The sequence below is a fragment of the Sapajus apella genome, unplaced genomic scaffold (assembly GCF_009761245.1).
Source record: "Sapajus apella isolate SASKATOON/1434 unplaced genomic scaffold, GSC_monkey_1.0 scaffold116, whole genome shotgun sequence".
NCBI classification, from domain to species: Eukaryota; Metazoa; Chordata; class Mammalia; order Primates; family Cebidae; genus Sapajus; species Sapajus apella.
The window spans coordinates 5,237,317-5,255,597 of record NW_022437056.1 but is presented as its reverse complement, the minus strand read 5'-3'; the positions used below and the strand labels follow the sequence as shown (position 1 = coordinate 5,255,597).

The following is an 18,281-nucleotide window of genomic DNA, read 5'->3' as shown; positions in this document are numbered from 1 at the left end:
TTGGTATAAAATTGACATGCAACTCTTTTGAAGACAGCATTGTAGGAATAAAGGGCGGGCAAAATCAGCCCTGATAGCAGGCATGTCTTCCATTCACAGCACATCCCCTGTCCCCAAGCGATCACCTGGGCAAGGCCAACCCCGGCCTTTTCATGGATCCAGCTGCTGTCATGGCTGTATGGGTATAGCTCAGACTAGAGCCCTGCTGCCTCTGTTTTAGAGAATCTAGCTTGGTTTTTTTTTTGAAATATATTTTTTGAACTTACCTAGAGTAAAATTCACAAATCTTGAGTGTACAACTTGGTAAATTTTTATATCTGCGTGTACCTACAACTGCCCAGCTCAAATACAGAGTGCTTCCTGCCCTGCATGTGGCCTCCCCACACCCCTCCTCATCTATATCTGTGCGCGCCTGCGGAATGACCACTCAGGCTCAAGATACAGAGGGTTTCCTGCTCTGCACGAAGCTTCCTCACGCCCCTCCTCGTCCACATCTGTGCACATCTGTGTAATGACCACACAGCTCAAGATACAGAGGGCTTCCCGCCCTGCATGCGGCTCCCTCACGCCCCTCCTCATCAACATCTCCCTCTGTTCAAGGCCAATCCTAACTGCCGTCTTTCACCCACCACGGGTTAATTTTTGCTAAGTTTTGAACTTCATGTAATTGGAACAATATAGTACATACTCCTTTTTGGTCTGTTTTATTATTTCTGTGATGCATCCACACTGTTGTGCATGCTGAAGTTTGCTCCTTTCCATCACTGTGCAGTGTTTCGCTGGGTAACACAATTTACACGCCCATGGTACTGCTGTAGATTGGCATTTGTGTTCTCTTATGGAAGTCAACACTTCAACCACTTCTTAACTCTACAAAGCCATGAATCATGTTTCTTGCACTGCTAGCTCTCAAACCTATGCAGCTGCACTGACTTAGAGCCGCTTTCACTGAGTCCCAAGACTAATCTGCCTTCTAATGAAATCCACTCTTCAGAAAATACGTTGGAAGGTATTGGTGTTTATTCCTTGGTAGCCAGAACCAACTTTTGAGGAATACATTGATTCATTAACTACTGGTCAAACATAACTCCCCTCAGGTTATAATCAGAGGTTAACAAGGAGGTACTGAAGTACAACAGATGGCTAAGAAGTGATGAACCTTTATCAACCACCAATGGAAAAGAAGGTGGGAATAAAAGGAAGGACCCAAGTGTCTATCTGCGGCTCACTCTGCTTTTTCAAACCTTCCCTTCCTCCCTGATAGCACCTTCTTTTTCTAGCATCATCAGAGAGAGATGCTTGTTACACACAATAATTTTCCCAATCACAGCTTGCTTCTGTGAGCAACAGGACTTTTCTTTTTTCAAATTTTTCTAAATTGCATTAAGCTTCACCTTGTATGACTTACGGCCATCATTACAAAAATCCATCAGGCGTACGTTCGGTACGGTGGCCCATCAGCCAGCCTTGCAAGTTTGGCTGGTCTGATCTTTCCTCTTGAGTGCTTACTGGGACGACTGAAATTCAAAGAAACTGCAATGAGAAACCCAGCGTTTCCCTCAAGCTGGCTGGAGGGGAGCTAGTGACCACTGTGGATAATGACTAAGATGAGGATACAAACCCCAATTTTGAGTTGAACACCGCCATTTTCAGGGAGTTGCCCAGGCTAGCATGGACTTTCCCGTGAAAGGCATCTAAGTTGCAGGGGATCAACAGCTGGGGGGTCAGGCCTGAGTACAAGAGAGGGTACTGTTAGGTCTACACACACTACCTGAAAATGCCGGGATGCAGGAAAGGCGTTTTGGACAAAGCCTTCACGTAGGTTCTAACTTTGGCCTCCTAAAGCCAGGGTAGGCCTCAAGCCACTCCAGGAGAGGGCCAAGATTCCAGTGGAACCAACTACTCATAATTTGAATCCCAAAGGGCAGCCAAAACTCCAATGTAGGTCCTTCCGCCGGGGGCGGGGGGGTGGGGTTCAGTAAAGACGCTAAACCACAAAGCTTAAGCTGGCAATTGGACCACTTCAATTTGAAACTAAATTTCTACAAGGAAGGGAAGCTTTCAAGAATTCACTACCACTGATAAAATTAAACTGGCTTGTAGGAGTCGTAACCCAAACTAGAGAAGTAACCACAGCGAGTTTTGGTTAAAAAAAAAAATCGGGGTAAGATGACTCACTGAAACAAACAAACAAACCTAACAATAGGAAAACCTTTGCCGAGACTCCCTGCTTCCGGTGCTCCCCTGGCACCACATTCCCACCGGCATGGGAGCTTTTGTTCCCACTGAGTGAGTCAGTAGAGATGGGAATCTCTAGCGACTTGTGTGAACCAGTACCGCTATGGCTCTGAGAAACAGTGCTGCTGTGTTGTGTGTCACACACCACCGGTCAAAAGGCACTCTCCGATGGACAGGAACATACGTCCATATCTACTGATGAGGCAAGTGGGTCGGCCATTCTACAGTGGTCCAAAGTGCTGCTGTGGCCCTGGGTCCCTTTAATAAATAGAGAAATATCTCTTGAAATAATTTTTCCCCTTTCAGATGTTGAGTAAAAATTCAAGCATGCAGAAGAAAACGTCAATTCTGAATGGCATGCTTTTTATAACTCATGGCAGTGGAGTGAAAGGGGAGAGGAATTTTCCACTAGCTTCCATGGCAAGAGACACATATGCAAGGCTAGAGGGTTAAAGAGAGGGGGCGGGCCTCCCGAACTGAAACTAATTATGGGAAAATGATTCAAGTCCCTGTACTTTTACCACAAGCATTTGGAGAATCACACTGAAAATTTACTTCCCAAATTGCTGTGGTATTCAAGTAAATTTGGCTTTTCTGTATAATCTAACATTATAAAACCAGTTCATCTTAGAGCAAGTGAGGATGGCGAGGAGGCAAACAATAAATTACAAGCAGAAACAGGCCACATGACTTAGGTAAAACTGGCACCAATCTGAACTGCAAAAAAATGCGTTTGGCCGACGGCAACCACGGTACCCACGGAGCACGTGCACGTTGCTCTGGGAACGCTTCTTCCGAGGTTATACCCTGGTTATAAACGCTGTTCACCTGAAAGTAGACAGGGCCAAACAGCCAGCTTCCAAGGAACATGGCTGTTTTTCTTAGTGGTTTCAGAAGTTAGGAAGACATGGAAGTATACATCTTAATGAAGTTCTTACACAATTTATGAGTTCTTTTTGACTTGCTAGTTTTCCGATAAACATATCAAATCATAGAGATGGCCATTAAAGGCAATAGTTGGACTGGGGGAAGGGGAGGAAGAGGGTACGTTGAGTTTATACCCTACCAAATGCAAGGTTCTAGCCAAGACGTTCTCAGACTTTCTCAGCTCACGGCACCCTTAGTGATCCACCATTTTTTTCTCTATCTCTAAGCCAACAGAAATACCTAACAGTTACTTTTATTAAGTGGTTAGGTCCAAATAACTTAAGTATTTATGCCCTGACAATTTAGTAGCTATTTGAAAATACCAATATACATAAATTGAGTTTTTTAAAAAAAGATCCTTTATTTTCTTTCGTAAGTGACCCCAGTGACGTACGAATGCAGTATGTTTGCCAGTTAGGCACGGCTCCGCTTCTCAAACGTTGGAATCGAATTGCTGCATTTTACGCTCTATGCTAATTTTCCTGTAGTACTTGCTTTTCACAAACAGCAACCACCAAAAACCTAGCTTTACAGAGGCACAAGCTGATACTGTTGAAACTGAGCTATGAATTGCTTTGAGCTATGAATTCTTCCAGTGGCTAACAGACATTGAGTACTGCTGGGTTGCCCTCTAATATTTAGACTACTTCCCTTACTCCAATTTGTTTGCTGCAAGGACCCAGGGTGCCTTGGCACACAGTTTGGGAACTGTGCTAATTCATTTCACTTAATTTTTACAGTAGGATAGCACAGTTAGTATTTATATACCTGTTTTACCAACCAGAAATGTGATGTCAGAAAGTATTAAGCCAGTAGTTTCTAAGGAGCTGAAGTGGGACTCACACCAGATGTGTTTGATTCTCAGATCTGTACTGTACTGAGGACTCTACAGTGGCTTCCGAAGTCACAAACATTGCTTCTTCCCCAAGTCAATTCGATATGAATAAAGCTTTTTTATTCAGTTTTTTATACTATGACTCAAAAGTCAGAAACACTTGCATTGGAGTAACTCAAAGCAGAACTCAATTCAATCAGTTTCACTTTTCTCAGAGTAATCTTGTATTTATTCCAGTGGGCAATGGGTGGAACTATTATTCACAGAATAAATCGTTTTCTTCATATACTTGAAGCTACTCAACTCCAACAAAATCTAATACATGACTCAGACATTTATTTATTTATTATTTATTTTTAGACTAATGGGAACTGCATGAATTCTTTCTTGGTCTTCCAAGAGCAAATGCCTTTTATGCCTGATCCGGAAAGAACTGTGTTTAAGAATGTCAAATTACTAATATACCTAACTGAATACTTTTAACCCTCATCAGACGGCTGGAATGGTTTAATCCACAGTTCTCTGTGGACAGTCACTTTAAAATTACTTTTCCAACATTCATATCTTTGGGCATTATTTAGTTACTCTCAGATAAAAACTGCAGACAGAGACAAATAAAACCACCCACAGTAACTAGGGCCACAGTGTCACAACAAAATTTGTCAAACATTTCATTTTTAAATGTCTTTTAGCTTTTAAAAAAATTTTTATTGAGATATAAAATACAGGAAATGGATAAAGTATACTAACCTGAAATTCACAGCTGGATAACTTTTAAAATATGAATTCACTCATGTAACTAGCACCAAGGTCAAGATCTAGGAAACATTTTCCATACTCCAGAAGGTTCCCTCACGCCACTGATCAGTTCTCAGCCTCAAACTCCTCCCACCCAGAAGTCATTATTCTGACTTCCATCACCTTCAGTAAATTTGGTCCATTCTTGAGCTTCATGGAAATGGATCATCTAGTAAGCACTCCTAGTGTGTGGCTTCTGTTGCCCAACACCATGTCTGTGACGGCATTCATCTGACCGCGATCTATTATGGTATTTGTTAAAATGGAAACTGCAGAGTATGAGCACATCATACCAGTCTCCACGGAGCTACATTGAAATATCAAAATACTCATTCTGTTGTGAGAACAAAACTAGTGAGACTACTTACCAAAGACTCTGATGTTAGCAGGTTCAATCTGAAATCACGTAATTGGCCTCAAAATATATTTAGACTCTTCCTGATGTGGGCAGTTCAGCAGAGGCTATGGATTCGAGTCAGGAGGTAAGGGAAGCTCTTTTAGGACAAAGTGTAACTCTAAATTCTGCATCTGTGTCTTTATCTTAATGAATTCCTTCTTGGAGTGCCATTTTCTATAAAAATTACTTTAGAAATGAGGAATCCTATAGAAATAAAATATGTGTACTTCATTTTATGGCCAAGTTGTGCGCATAAGTTCTTACCCAAACCTCTCCCCCTCCAATATATGAACGGCACACCCTGAAACGAAAATGTGACAAACTCTCTCCGAAAATGAGTTTGAAGCATCCCTAGAGCTGGTATTTTGTAAAAAGAAGTTTGACGTAACATATAGTTTGTAGTAAAATACTCCCTTATTTGGGGTTAGGAAGTCTTGGAAGACATAATTAGAAGTTCAATGATTTGCCCAAAGTCATAATCACCATTTGCAGTTCACAGTCTCTCTTTCCAGTGCAGTCAAAGTATAATCATCACAGGACACAGTGCATGTGGTTTTCAGAACGTTTTTGCTGGACTGCTGGCCACAGACAGAAGGAGAGCATGCTTATGGGTTTTTCTATGGTCTTATAATAAACAGAGGTCCCAGCTTAACTACCAACATTTGAAATGGCAAACAGTAAACATGGAGATACATACTTATTACACTTCCTACCAAATTTCAGATCCAGAAATGAAGATAAAAATTATATATAGAAAACAAAAGTTATACTATGCTCTGTCTTCCCACATCATTTGAATATTGGTATTGCATATTGGTTTGCTTTTGTCGTGTTGCTTCTTATCTGAAAACATCCTACTGCTGGTCAGTTCTAAAGTAAGGTTAAAACGCTTAAAAATATATTGCAACTTTAAAGATTAATGTATAACATAGCCCGTTAAATAATCTGTGTTTCTAATGAGAGTTATAAAACGATTGCTCCCTTTCAGCTTCTGCAAAGCCCAGGCAGATGTACAATTGCTTAGAGTACATGCACCCAGGGGATTTAAATTATGTAAATAAATACAAAAATATGAAAAAACTCGTAGCTTTAAACACTTGGGAGAATGGGAACTGAACCAGAGGTCGAAGGGACAGATCATCTCATCCAATACCAGGAGTAGATTTTCTTCCTAAATAGCTCAGGAAAGCATGAACTTCAGCGGTTATGAAATCACTTAATTTAAAACGCTGAACCTATAGCTTTACTAACAGAAACATCAAAGAGGAAAGAACACATTTCTTTCCTGAAACCCCCCCTGGCCTTATCCGACAGCACTCTTCCCTATGGTTTGGGCGGCTTTATTCCACAGATGGGAGCTGGACGCTCCCCACCACCCACGCACATTGCCCAATTGTCCATCCGTGTATTTTGCTCACAGGAGTCTCAAGTTGCTGCAGAGCACGGAAATGTGTGTCTGCATCCATTTACTCTAACCCGGGAAAGCACAGAGAGAAGGGTGTCCAGGCAGGAGAATAGAAGCAGTTCGCCAGAGAGCCATCACCCATACTGAGAGAATAACTAGACAAACACACTTGCGGACAGGGGGTTAGCAGAGCATCTTCATGTACAAAAGATGGCGTGTGTTCCCGCTGAGGGTTCACTGTAAATTAATCCTGTGTATTCCGAGCATCTTCCAATATTATCTCAAAAATTCTATCCATTGGAATTCTCCACGTTTTGGGTGCCAGCAGAAAGAGGAGGTAAAGCAGCAGAAAGTCCTGGCTGGGGGTGGGGGTCTGTCCAGAGGCAGTGGGACCCCGAGGCATGCATGCCCTGCTGTGAGATTCCTCAAGCACTCCCATTCACATTCCCATCCACATTCCCAAGTCCTCTCTTCTCCCTTTTTAAAACAGAAACAACACCGGCTTCCTGCCAGCCTTAGAAAGGACAGCAAAAACTAGTGTACCTTGAAAGTGTCTTCTAGAAAATTATCTACATTTTAAAAATCATCTAAATTTCACCAGCCTTTCCCCTTTTCTAGCCATGTAGAATCGTGAGCTAGTAAATTCAGCTTATGCCAAAAAGAAAAAACCAACCTACTTCAGAGATGATCATGCTACCTCTTCCACAGACCTCCATCCAGGATTTCAGCAAACCCATGTAACACAGAAAGACACAGAAAAACAGGGCAGAGAAGACACCAATGGCCATCAGTAGCTGTCTATTTCATTGCAAGAAGGAAAAAGAATGCTAATACTCCTCGGACAGTACTTTTTTTTTTTTTTTTAAGGTAAGAATAGGCATATCGGTACAGTGGTGAGAGTGCTGGATGGGGCATTGGGAGACCGGGGCTGTAGCTGATACTCCGCTACCAGCTAGCACTGTGACCCAGGGCCCAGTGTCCTTCCTACAGCGACAATCCAACAATATTACAGGGTCTAAAGCCTCCCCCCAATGCCCACCAAGCTTTGGAATGTCTATTTCTTAGAGAAGTGAAACACACACACACACACACACACACACACACACCCCTACCTCACATGTGTATGTAAATGTATGCATATATGTTGCTAGACAGATATACATAAGATTCTATCTGGCATAGAAAAACACTGAGACATTTTGTCACTTTATATAATTTTTTCTTTCAGTGTACCTTGAATTCAGAAAGGCAAGAATACTCTAGTTTCATTTAAAAAAAGAAGTTCTTAGTATATTGCATCAATCTCATTCCCAGAGCTAAATTTTAACTGCTTCTCTTTGAAATCATTTATCATTCAGTACTTTTTTTTTTTTTTTACACTGGGTCTCATTCTGTCACCAGAACAGAGTGCAGTGGTGCCATCCTGGCTCACTGCAGCCTCAAACTCCTAAGCTCAAGCAATCCCACCACCTTAGCCTCCTGAGTAGCTGGGACTGCAGGCATGTGCCACCATGCCCAGCTAATTAAAAACAAAAATCTGTAGAGATGGAGTCTCACCATGTTGCCTAGGCTGGTCTTGAACTCCTGACCTCAAGTGATCCTCCCACGTTGGCCACCTAACGTAGTGGGATTACAGGAGTGAGCCACTGTGCCTGGCCCTACATTCAGTACATTTTTAAAAAGAAAGTAGTTTTATATTTTCTTTCTACCTCTGTAGGAAAAACATCACTAGTATCTTTTAAGCTGAGAATAATAAAATATCACAAAAAAAAACCAGACAAATGGCAGAAGTCTGCAGAGTAACTCAGAAGCCACCAAGGGCCTGCCATGTGTCCCCGCAATCGTTCTGCTGCTGCAGCCTCATTTCACTCCTGGTTGGCGGCCCTGGCTTTGGTTTCCTGTCTCAGGCTTGCCCTGCCCCAATCTACTAGAAATGCTGTGTTTCTCAGCATGCTGCTTTTCCTTTCCTCTCCTCTCCAGCACTGCTGACTGGGGCTATAAATACAACCTTCCCTTCCACTTGGCCCTGAGTCACCCGCTAACCTGTCTTTAGCCACTGCTGACAGCCTGAGCTCCACATACTTGGGTTGGGCACTGATTTTCTCTGAGCCTCACTTTTCTCCCTCATTAAAGGAGCCCCAAAGCATCCCCTGCTGTGCCAGGGAAACCTTCTGGTGCGGCTCGGAATCAACCCTCAGGGCCCGACCTACCGTTCCAGCCATTCCAGAGACAGGGCTTGCCTCGGGTCCTCCCACAAATCCCCAGGCGCTGCCCAGAGACCTTGGCTCCAATCTGCCTTGGGACACCCATGGGACCCTCCTCGGCACTCTTGCAAGCGCATCTCCAAAACCTGGGGCACAAATACCCCCTGGGCTCCACCTGTTCCCTGGGGACAGCAGCCCCATTCTCGCCCCAGGTGGATGTTCTGAGACACTGTCCCAGGGCCCCCCTAGAAGGTCCTCTGGGGCTTCTCGCCAGCCAACACGGCAGTGGCCGCCTGAGTCCACGTGTGCGAACCACCCTGCCGCGCCCCTGCCTCCCGCGCCTGTCCTGCAGGGCTGCTCCCTGGGACCACGTCCTACACAAACTTCCTGCATGCCTGCCTTTGTCTCAGGCTCTGCTTTTGGGGAAACCCAAGCTAAGGCAGTGTGAGAATCTGGTGAGAGGCAGGTACACACACATACACACAGAGAAGTCTTTTGTCACTGTAATCTGCTAACTATTCTTGCTGTGTATATATCTAAACATGCAGACACCGCCTGACAACACCCGTGGCACTGCATTTGCTCCTTGGCTTCCAGGAATCTGTGCAAGTGTCAGGTATGCAGGAGGTGCCATGAGGCCGCACGCTTACAGACATCTGAGTAAATGTATATGTGCCCCACAAGACCTCTAAAAGACACTTGTGTAAAATACGACACCTTTTGCATAAGAAATGCTCAAAGAAATTTACATGGGGTTACCATACCAGTCTCAGTACACTTACGTACATTTAAAATGCCTACTACTGATGAGAAATAGCCGCTTTATCAGTAGAAAACAGCTGGAGCACTTTGAGGGGAAAAACACTTTTCCTTCTCAAATTTTGGAGTGGTGGTACGGGAAACACACAAAGAGGTACAATGATATGAATATATGTAAAAAACATATATTCAAATGTATATGAAAAAATTAAATGATGCAAGGAATTTGCAGCTGTACTCACAGAAAAGCAAAGCAGATAGGGCTTGACGGAGCACAGACACCCGTACACTCAAATTACCGTAGGCTGGATCTGCCCACAGGAGGAGGGGTGTGGACAACGAATGTTGGAAGGCTGCCTGCAGAAGCCTGCGACCTCATTTCCTACTACATCTTGGAGTTTATAGCGATCAACAAGTGAACCTCCAGTCTCTTATACTCGCCAAAGTAGGAAAGAGGTTGGCTATCTAGATGCAGCATCAGAAAGTCACTCAGAAATTATTAAATGGCCGGGCATGGTGGCTCACACCTGTAATTCCAGCACTTTGCGGGGCTGAGGTAGGCAGACCGCCTGAGGTCAGGAGTTTCAGACTAGCCTGGCCAACATGGAGAAGCCCCATCTCTACTAAAAATACAAAAGTTAGCCAGGCATGTTGGTGCGTACCTGTAATTCCAGCTACTTGGGAAGCTGAGGCAGGAGACGCATTTGAACCAGGGAGGCAGAGGTTGCAGTGAGCCGAGATCGCGCTGCTGTACTCCAGCCTGGGGGACAGAGCAAGACTCCGTCTCAAAAAAAAAAAAAAAAAAAATTATTAATAGAAAAAGCAAAAAGGCTAGATCAGAACAGATCCATTTCAGGAAGTGCTTGAAAGATCCTATGTGGACAGGTGTCCACGTGGTCGGATGGGTGAAGGCAAATGTGCTCCTTAAGAGAAGTCACAGACCCAGCAGGAAATCGGTCAGAGGCCATGCTTCCCTTCCTCAGCCTTTAGCCTGTGCTTCCATTTCTAGGGCCTTACACTGAACATGAAGAAAAGGCCAAGGCTATAAAGACAGTCAGTAGAAGGCAAGTAGCCTTGGCATGCACTTTTCTAGGTTCTGTAAATTCCAGTCTGGCATCAATATGTAGAGAAAACAGAAAAAAACTTACTTCCCACATCACAGGCCATGTGAACATCACCTCTACCTGTGGGCAATGTGCTACCTCCAGGCTCCGGTAAGGGGTTTAGGAGGACACAGAGTTGTCCCAAACCTGCATCTCCTCATCCTTCCCTCTTTAGCCTCTGCCATGAAGTACTGCTGAGTAGACAGCTGCTTAGACAGCACAATCTCCAGAATAAAAACACACACAAAACAGTCCAACTCTGAAAGGAGGGGACGAAAGCCCAGTTTTGCCACTTTTCTGTCTGGAGACCTCAAATGATGTTTCAGAGTTTCCCCATGACAGGGAACCAAGAACATTAGGTCAAAAGCCTCCCAAACTGAATATTCCTGGATTTAATCATCTCACACTCAAGTTTTCAGACTAATTATGAGAGCGAATGTTTTGCTTGTGGTTACTAGGGTGTGTATGGGGAACAGTTGCAGGGTTTCAGTATTCTATTCACTATTCACTAAGCAAGCAAGCACATTTACCTATTGTCTGTGGAGATTTAAAATGAAAAGACACAAACACAAAATGGTTTTGGTATCAAAATGAAATACAAAATGAGCATCTTTGCTCAGGGCATGCAACTGGGGACGGTGGAACCTGAGGGGGAATAGAGGACTCAAGGAGGAGATACAAAGGTAGCTGTGGTATGAGGCTGCTGGGCAGCAGGGACGGCCAAGGACAGTGTGCACCCAGGTCTGCAGCCCACGAGATCAGTGGTGCCAGTCAGGAAGTAGTGTGTGTCTCAAGAAGAAGGAATCTGGCCGGGTGCGGTAGCTCACACCTGTAATCCCAGCACTTTGGGAGGCCGAGGTGGGTGGATCACAAGGTCAAGAGATTGAGACCAGCCTGGTCAACATGGTGAAACCCTGTCTCTACTAAAAATACAAAAATTTGCCCGGCGTGGTGGCACTTGCCTGAAGTCCCAGCTACTCGGGAGGCTGAAGCAGGAGAATTGCTTGAACCCAGGAGGCAGAGGTTGCAGTAAGCAGACATCGTGCCTCTGCACGCCAGCCTGGCAACAGAGCAAGACTCCATCTTAAAAAAAATAAAAAGGAATCTGGACCTTATCCTCAGGCAAACCTGGAAGAGAAGAAAGTGAGCTGCAGTCACCAGCTTTGCATGTGGCTTCCTGACTGTGACAGTGGGAAGAAAGGAAAGCAGCTGGGGGCTGTGTGGCCATTGCCCATTGGGAGGGACAGGACAGTGGACCCTGGGTGGGAAGATAGAATCACGGGGGTAGAAAAACATGTGTGTGTGTGTGTGTGTGTGTGTGTAAGACAGATGGTTGTAATATCTTATTTGTAAACTGAAATGGGTAACAGGAAAATGTTTCCAAGGAAATCTCAAATTATTTGTTAATTTACTAGAAAATTCAATGTCCTTAGACCTTCTCATCAATTCATTTTTGTGCACCTTAGGTCATTCAGGTGGACAAAAACTAATTAATAAAAAGGTCTAAGGACCTTGAATTTTATTTAAATAGAAATAATCTCTCAACCAGCATCTTCAGTTGGTGAGAAATCAACACCAGAATCTCCAAGTTGGGGATAGTTTTCATACATTATCTATGTTTTCCTTTACTGAGCCAATTTCAAGATAACTTTTCTTTTGGTATAAAAAATAATGATGACAATCTCAGTGAGAAGGAAAATAGCCAGATAAACTTTCAAATGTGTAATCAATCTGCCACAGCTGCCTCATAAATGGACCTATTTTTCCTGTCAAATTCTATCATTCAAAACGTGTGGGAGTAATAAAAAACTTTAGAACATATTTACACAACTAAATATACATATATATATATATATATATATATATATATATATGTTGTGTTAAAATATTTCATTCTGGTTGCTTGAACTCTGATGTGTTGCCAAGTTTTAAAGACTATGTCTGGGGCACGACTCTTTGTTAGCAAATCACTGAACAGCAAGCCATGCAGCTAGGATCCGCCACAGACCTCAAAGTTACACTCGCATAACTCATTTGAGTTCTGAGGAAGGAGGCACAGCCCAAGGCCCCACACTTGCCGAGCGTGTCCACCATCAAGAAGAAGACAAAGTGAATGCACCCTGTCCTTGCACACATGTACAGTGGGACCTATTTGGACACATGTGCCCACAGATCACACGCATAGAGTAATCCTCTACAGATAGGAAGGCAATGGCAAACGTTCCTGCAAAACGTGAATCTGTTTCACATGCTATGCATGTGACACTGGAAAGAACCGTGTCCCCTCCCATGGGAGGTTCAATTATCTTGGAACTGTTTTTATGAGAGCAGTTATGTGCAGATGACAAGGATGGGAATCACTGGCCAAAGGCAAGTGGAGTTTGGTGCTGCCTGTGGAGGATGGCTTATTTACTGGGTATATTTTTCCCCTTGTACTAAGACTTCCTTATACTAGAACAGAATTTTGTATTTCTGGCAGGTTTCTATATTTTTGGTTTTCAGTGACAGCCAGTAAAAATAAGAGAGACATTAAACAGAAAGACATTCTAGGGTAATAAACTAGAAAATAAGTAATTCATCAAGGTCAAGAGACAGGGAAATTTCAAGGTCCATCTATCCACGTGGATGAGCCAGATGGCTTGGTTTCTAGGTTCGGTCTCATTCTCCTTAATATGTGGTGATTTATGGAAAGGCTACATTACATGGGAGATCTTTATTTGGAAATGTTTATTTTTATACTATATTTTGGACATCCCTAGTCTTTCTGTATCTCTAAAAATTACTACTAATCTTTGGAGGAAAACACAAGATTCTTTTGTCAGGATGCTCCCAGAAGATAGAATTGGCATTGGTAATCTTTAACTCTAGGCTTTTCTGGAGGTAAAAATGGCCCTCCACGGAGGGGTGGGTGGTCTGTCTGTTTTCTTACAGCACTGTGAAGCTTGGAAGCTTGGAACTGGAAGGCATACTCAAGCCAATTTTAAGATATATCACTTTTGACTCTTAAAAGGCAGGAAAAGTATGAAGCGGCCTCTGGGTTGAACTAACATTTTGCTGAGGGTGATTCCAGGGCTCAGTCCTGCGTCCATCTGTGTTGACATGAGGCACATGGAGTTGTGAGACAGCAATTCCCGGACGGCGCTGGCAGCGCAGGCCGCCAAGGACCACCACCCACCACCCCTGCGGCTGCTCCTGTTGCTAGTGTATCTGGGGCTAAGCATACCATATTCTTTCTTGACCTGTCACATCATCCATTTCTCTTAAAACCTTAATTTCATGACTTCAAGAGTAAGAACACAAATCTTTTTTTTAATTTATATATACTTTTTGAGACAAAGTCTCACTCTGTCGCCCAGGCTGCAGTGCAGTGGCACCATCATGGCTCACTGCAGCCTTGATCTCCGGGGCTCAAGCAATCTTTCACCTCAGCCTCCCCAGTAGCTGAGACTACAGGCATGTGCCACCATGCTCAGCTAATTTTCTTTTTTTTTTTTTTTTGTATGTTTTGTAGACATGGGGTTTCGCCATGTTACTAAGGCTGGTCTTAGACTCCTGAGCTCAAGTGATTCTCTCGCCTCCGCCTCCCAAAGTACAGGAATTACAGTAATGAGCCATCATGCGTGGCCCCAAAATCTTTTTAAATCAACACAAAATATCTACTACTGGACACTTTTGTTTCTGTTCCATTCTTCTCCCAAATACTTCAATTAATTAGCAATGCAGTCAGTATCATACATAATTTTCTTTATTTAAATGATACATGTCTTCAAGAGTTTTCTATACTGTGTATAGACACTATATACAGATATGCCATAGACATATCTGTATCTCCACATAGTGCATGTATTTGTAATTTGTTTTTATGTAAGAATAACACACTGGGACACACAGTATCTCACCCGCGGTGTACCTATATTTGTCATCCTGAAAAGCAAAAAAGTAGCAAGTTAAAAAGGATCTTGGATTCTATTGTTTTTAAGTTTAGAAAACAATATGGCAAGTTAAGAAATTTCATTTTTAAAAATTGGGCCTGTATGTCTGTCAAAGTTCCTAAGTTTAACTTTAAATTGGAATTTGACTTTAAGTTTTCAATTATAAACAATCCTTTCGTATCTCTGGGGAGCTGCAACCGCATCTGACTCAGTAGCTCTAAAAATGTGGGAAGGCGGTATTACAGGATTCATTTTCCCTCTCCGATTATATGATTGAGAGTGGCAAAAGACAGTGATTTTTACTTAGCTCTTAAGTACTGAAATCAAGAGGAAGGTTAAGACTTTTTATTTATACCACTTTGTAATTATTGTTTCTGAGTAGGGGTTTAAACTCAACTCCAGCTGGAGTCTATCGCTGTAGTTCCAAGCCTTCCAGAATGAATCTTTTTAAATATTATCTTGGCTGGTGTGAGGAGAAACCAAGACAGTGCCTCTGGGTGACACACAGCTTTAGCTACAACCTCAAAAATTCCATTACTCCCATGGCAATGAGCGAAGGGGAGAATTACAAACTGCTATTTATGGCTTCTTCTAAATAGTTTATTTCAATCACAAAAGTCACAGTTTTTACAAAGGAAAGGGAGGACGCCAAAGGGATGAATTAGGAAAGATCACAGACACTAAAAAGCCTGGGCTAACTCTGACAAAGGGTTAATAAGATTTCAGATTCTTCACATTTTCTGAAGCCTATAGTGGAGATGGTTGTTGACCTGCTGGGTAACAGAGCCTGATTTTATATATATACATATATATATCTAGTGGTCTACTCTATTTTGATTTGTATGGGAAAGTAAAGGTTTTGGCCAGATGCGATGGCTCACGCTTGTTGTCCCAGCACTTTGGGAGGCTGAGGCAGGCGGATGGCTTGATCACAAAATGATTTTACTGACTGGAGCTCCACTACAACTATCCCTTGATATGTGTGAGGGACTGGTTCCAAGATCCCTAAGAATACCAAAATCCACGATGCTGAAGCCTCTTCTATAAAACAGGGTAGCATCTGCCTGTATCCCATGCACATCCTCCTGCATACTCTAAATCATCTTGAGGTTACTTAGAATACCTAACACAGTGTCAATGACGAGTAAATAATTGCTATACTATACTGTTTTACAATTTTTGTTTTTTATTGTTGTATTGTTGTTTTAAAAAATACTTTGATGGTATGGTTGAATCTGTAGATGTGGAGGCCGTGGATGGAGGGCTGGCTGTGCCTGTCATACATCCTGCTCTTCTGATCCATCCAATAGCCACAGCTGCCAGGGAGGGAGCCTGTGCTGCCAGAATGAGGAGCTGGGAGCTTAGAGAAGTGGGGGAGAGTCATGGCAAGGGGGCGTCAGAAACAGTAAACTTATAGTTCCAGTCTAATCCTAAAACCATCTGATACCAGTCACAAGACACAATCTATGAAATGCATCAACAAAGAAGCTCTAAGAGAGAAACTCTACCCTTCCCATTCTATTTTCTTACTCTTAAAGACAGAAAGCACAGAATTACTGAGTGGTTAACACTTTGGGGGAAATCAGTCTGATGACTGACTCCACGAATGATTTCTCTATAGAGAATTTCAAGGTTTTAAAGAAAGGCACCAGAAGCAGTTTTATAATCATCTTTCAGTTATTTGATATAAGAAAAAATGTTTGTTACACTATGTGAACAGGAAGAAAACATGGTTTCTGCATTCATGAGTTTATACTTTCAACCAGTGAATACAATAATGGTTCCCACATTAGACTGTTATATAAAAAAAGAAAAAAGAAGAAAAAAATTAAATGTTAAGTAGCTGGAGTTACACACACACACAATGACTTTAAAAGCATAGCGTAACTCCTCCTTAAGATAGTCCTCTGACCAACCAGAAACCCTATTTTACATATGACGACATTAGGGTCCCAAAGGGTTAAGTGACTTTCCTAGAACCAAGGCTATAAAGCAGAGGGCAGGCTTCCCTGGCTCCAAGTCCACAGGCTCTTCCCACGTACCAAGCTGTCTTGCAGTCATACATCATTACATAATTTTACTGCCACAAACAGGGATATCTGTATGAATGGCAGAGAAATCAGTTGCTTCTTTCTCTTGTGTTTAAACTAATGCTAAAATTAGTCAGCATGACCATCTTTAGAAACTGAGGGAAAGAAGAACCAGCCTATGGCACGTTAGGTGATAAATGGACCAGGGTGGGATTAAAAGTTTGCCTGATACATGAAATGAGAAAATTGTGGAAAATGCATACACATTAGGAAAAATTTCACAGGTTGAATGAGCTCAGTGAGGTAGAAGGTGGGGGAAGGCCCCACAGAATGTGGAACTAAGTGGTGATTCTGTAGGTTAAGAGGAATATCAGGCTGGGTGTGGTGGCTCATGCCTGTAATCCCAACACTTTGGGAGGCAGAGGCAGGTGGATCACAAGGTCAGGAGATCGAGATCACCCTCGCCAATAAGGTAAAATCCTGTCTACTAAAAATACAAAAATTAGCTGGGCATGGTGGTGTGTGCCTGTAATCCCAGCTACCTGGGAGGCTGAGACAGGAGGATCACTTAAACCCGGGAGGTGGAGGTTGCAGTGAGCAGAGATCGCACCAGTGCAGTCCAGCCTGGCAACAGAGAAAGACTCTATCTCAAAAAAAAAAGAGGAAAATCAAAAGGTGAGCCTTTCCTTAGATGCTGTCTTAGAGTGTCTTCTCAAGTCTGTGTGGAGAAACCAAAAGTCTACAATGTGAGAGAAATAGTGATGCTTATTATCAAATTATCATTTCCTGCACTACATTATCAGAGTTGCACCTGGGTAGGACAGACACAACGCTACAGCGGCAGCCCCCAGCAGTCCCTGTGGCTGCCCTCACCACCCTCTGTGGCCTGCCACGACGTGGACTTCTAGAGGAACACAGAAGCTACCAGTAGCTTGTCTCCTTCCTTTACATTATGTGACTAAGTTGCCAGATTTTGCATAAAAAGAAAATCACACTGTATTTTCCTGCTAGTGATGAAAAATAAAATAGCAAGATTCCACAAGGAATAGGTCTTCTAATAGACGTTTTTTTTTTTTTTTTTTTTTTGATAGGGAAGAGATTACAAAGATTTAGGAATCAGGTTTCTGGTCATCTGACTAATGACTTTCTTCTAACATTGTTCTTTTCTAGCTTGAGAATTATATCCAGGACAACATGAAAAAAGAAATGGTAGAGATGCAGCAGAATGCAGTGCAGAACCAGACAGCTGTGATGATTGAAATAGGGACGAGCCTGTTGAACCAAACAGCAGAGCAAACGCGGAAGTTAACCGATGTGGAAGCCCAAGTAAGTAACGCCACATAAAGCACACGGTGTCCCGACAGCTAGAGAGTAGCGCTCAGTTGCACCAGGAGCTTCCTCAATGAAGGCATGGGACATGAAAGAAAGCACCACCACAGGAGAAAAGCAAAGAACTGATCAGAAATTAAGGATGCATGGCTGGTACATCCTTAATTTAAATTCATCCTTAATGAATTTAAAATCAGTAAATCGGTTTTTGTTTTTAATACTGAGGTTTTTTTTTTTTTTTTTTTTCATTGATGAAGCTAGGAAGAAAAAAAAAAAAAAAAAAAAAAAAAAAAAAAAGAACGAAAGGAAGAAGGAGGGGGGGGG

At 42.8% G+C, this 18,281-nt stretch overlaps 2 protein-coding genes across 4 annotated transcripts in view; one reads left to right on the top strand and one right to left on the bottom strand.

Moving 5' to 3' along the window:
* Positions 1–18,281, bottom strand: part of MCPH1 (microcephalin 1) — a 245,455-nt gene that overhangs the window by 95,189 nt on the left and 131,985 nt on the right. The gene's annotated exons all lie outside the window — the stretch shown is intronic.
* The window catches only part of ANGPT2 (angiopoietin 2), a 63,158-nt gene that overhangs the window by 14,517 nt on the left and 30,360 nt on the right, over positions 1–18,281 (top strand). For both annotated transcript variants that reach the window (XM_032260311.1, XM_032260312.1), the window contains exon 2: positions 17,799–17,954. In XM_032260311.1, coding sequence (XP_032116202.1) covers positions 17,799–17,954 — 156 coding nt within the window. The remainder of the gene's footprint in view (positions 1–17,798; positions 17,955–18,281) is intronic.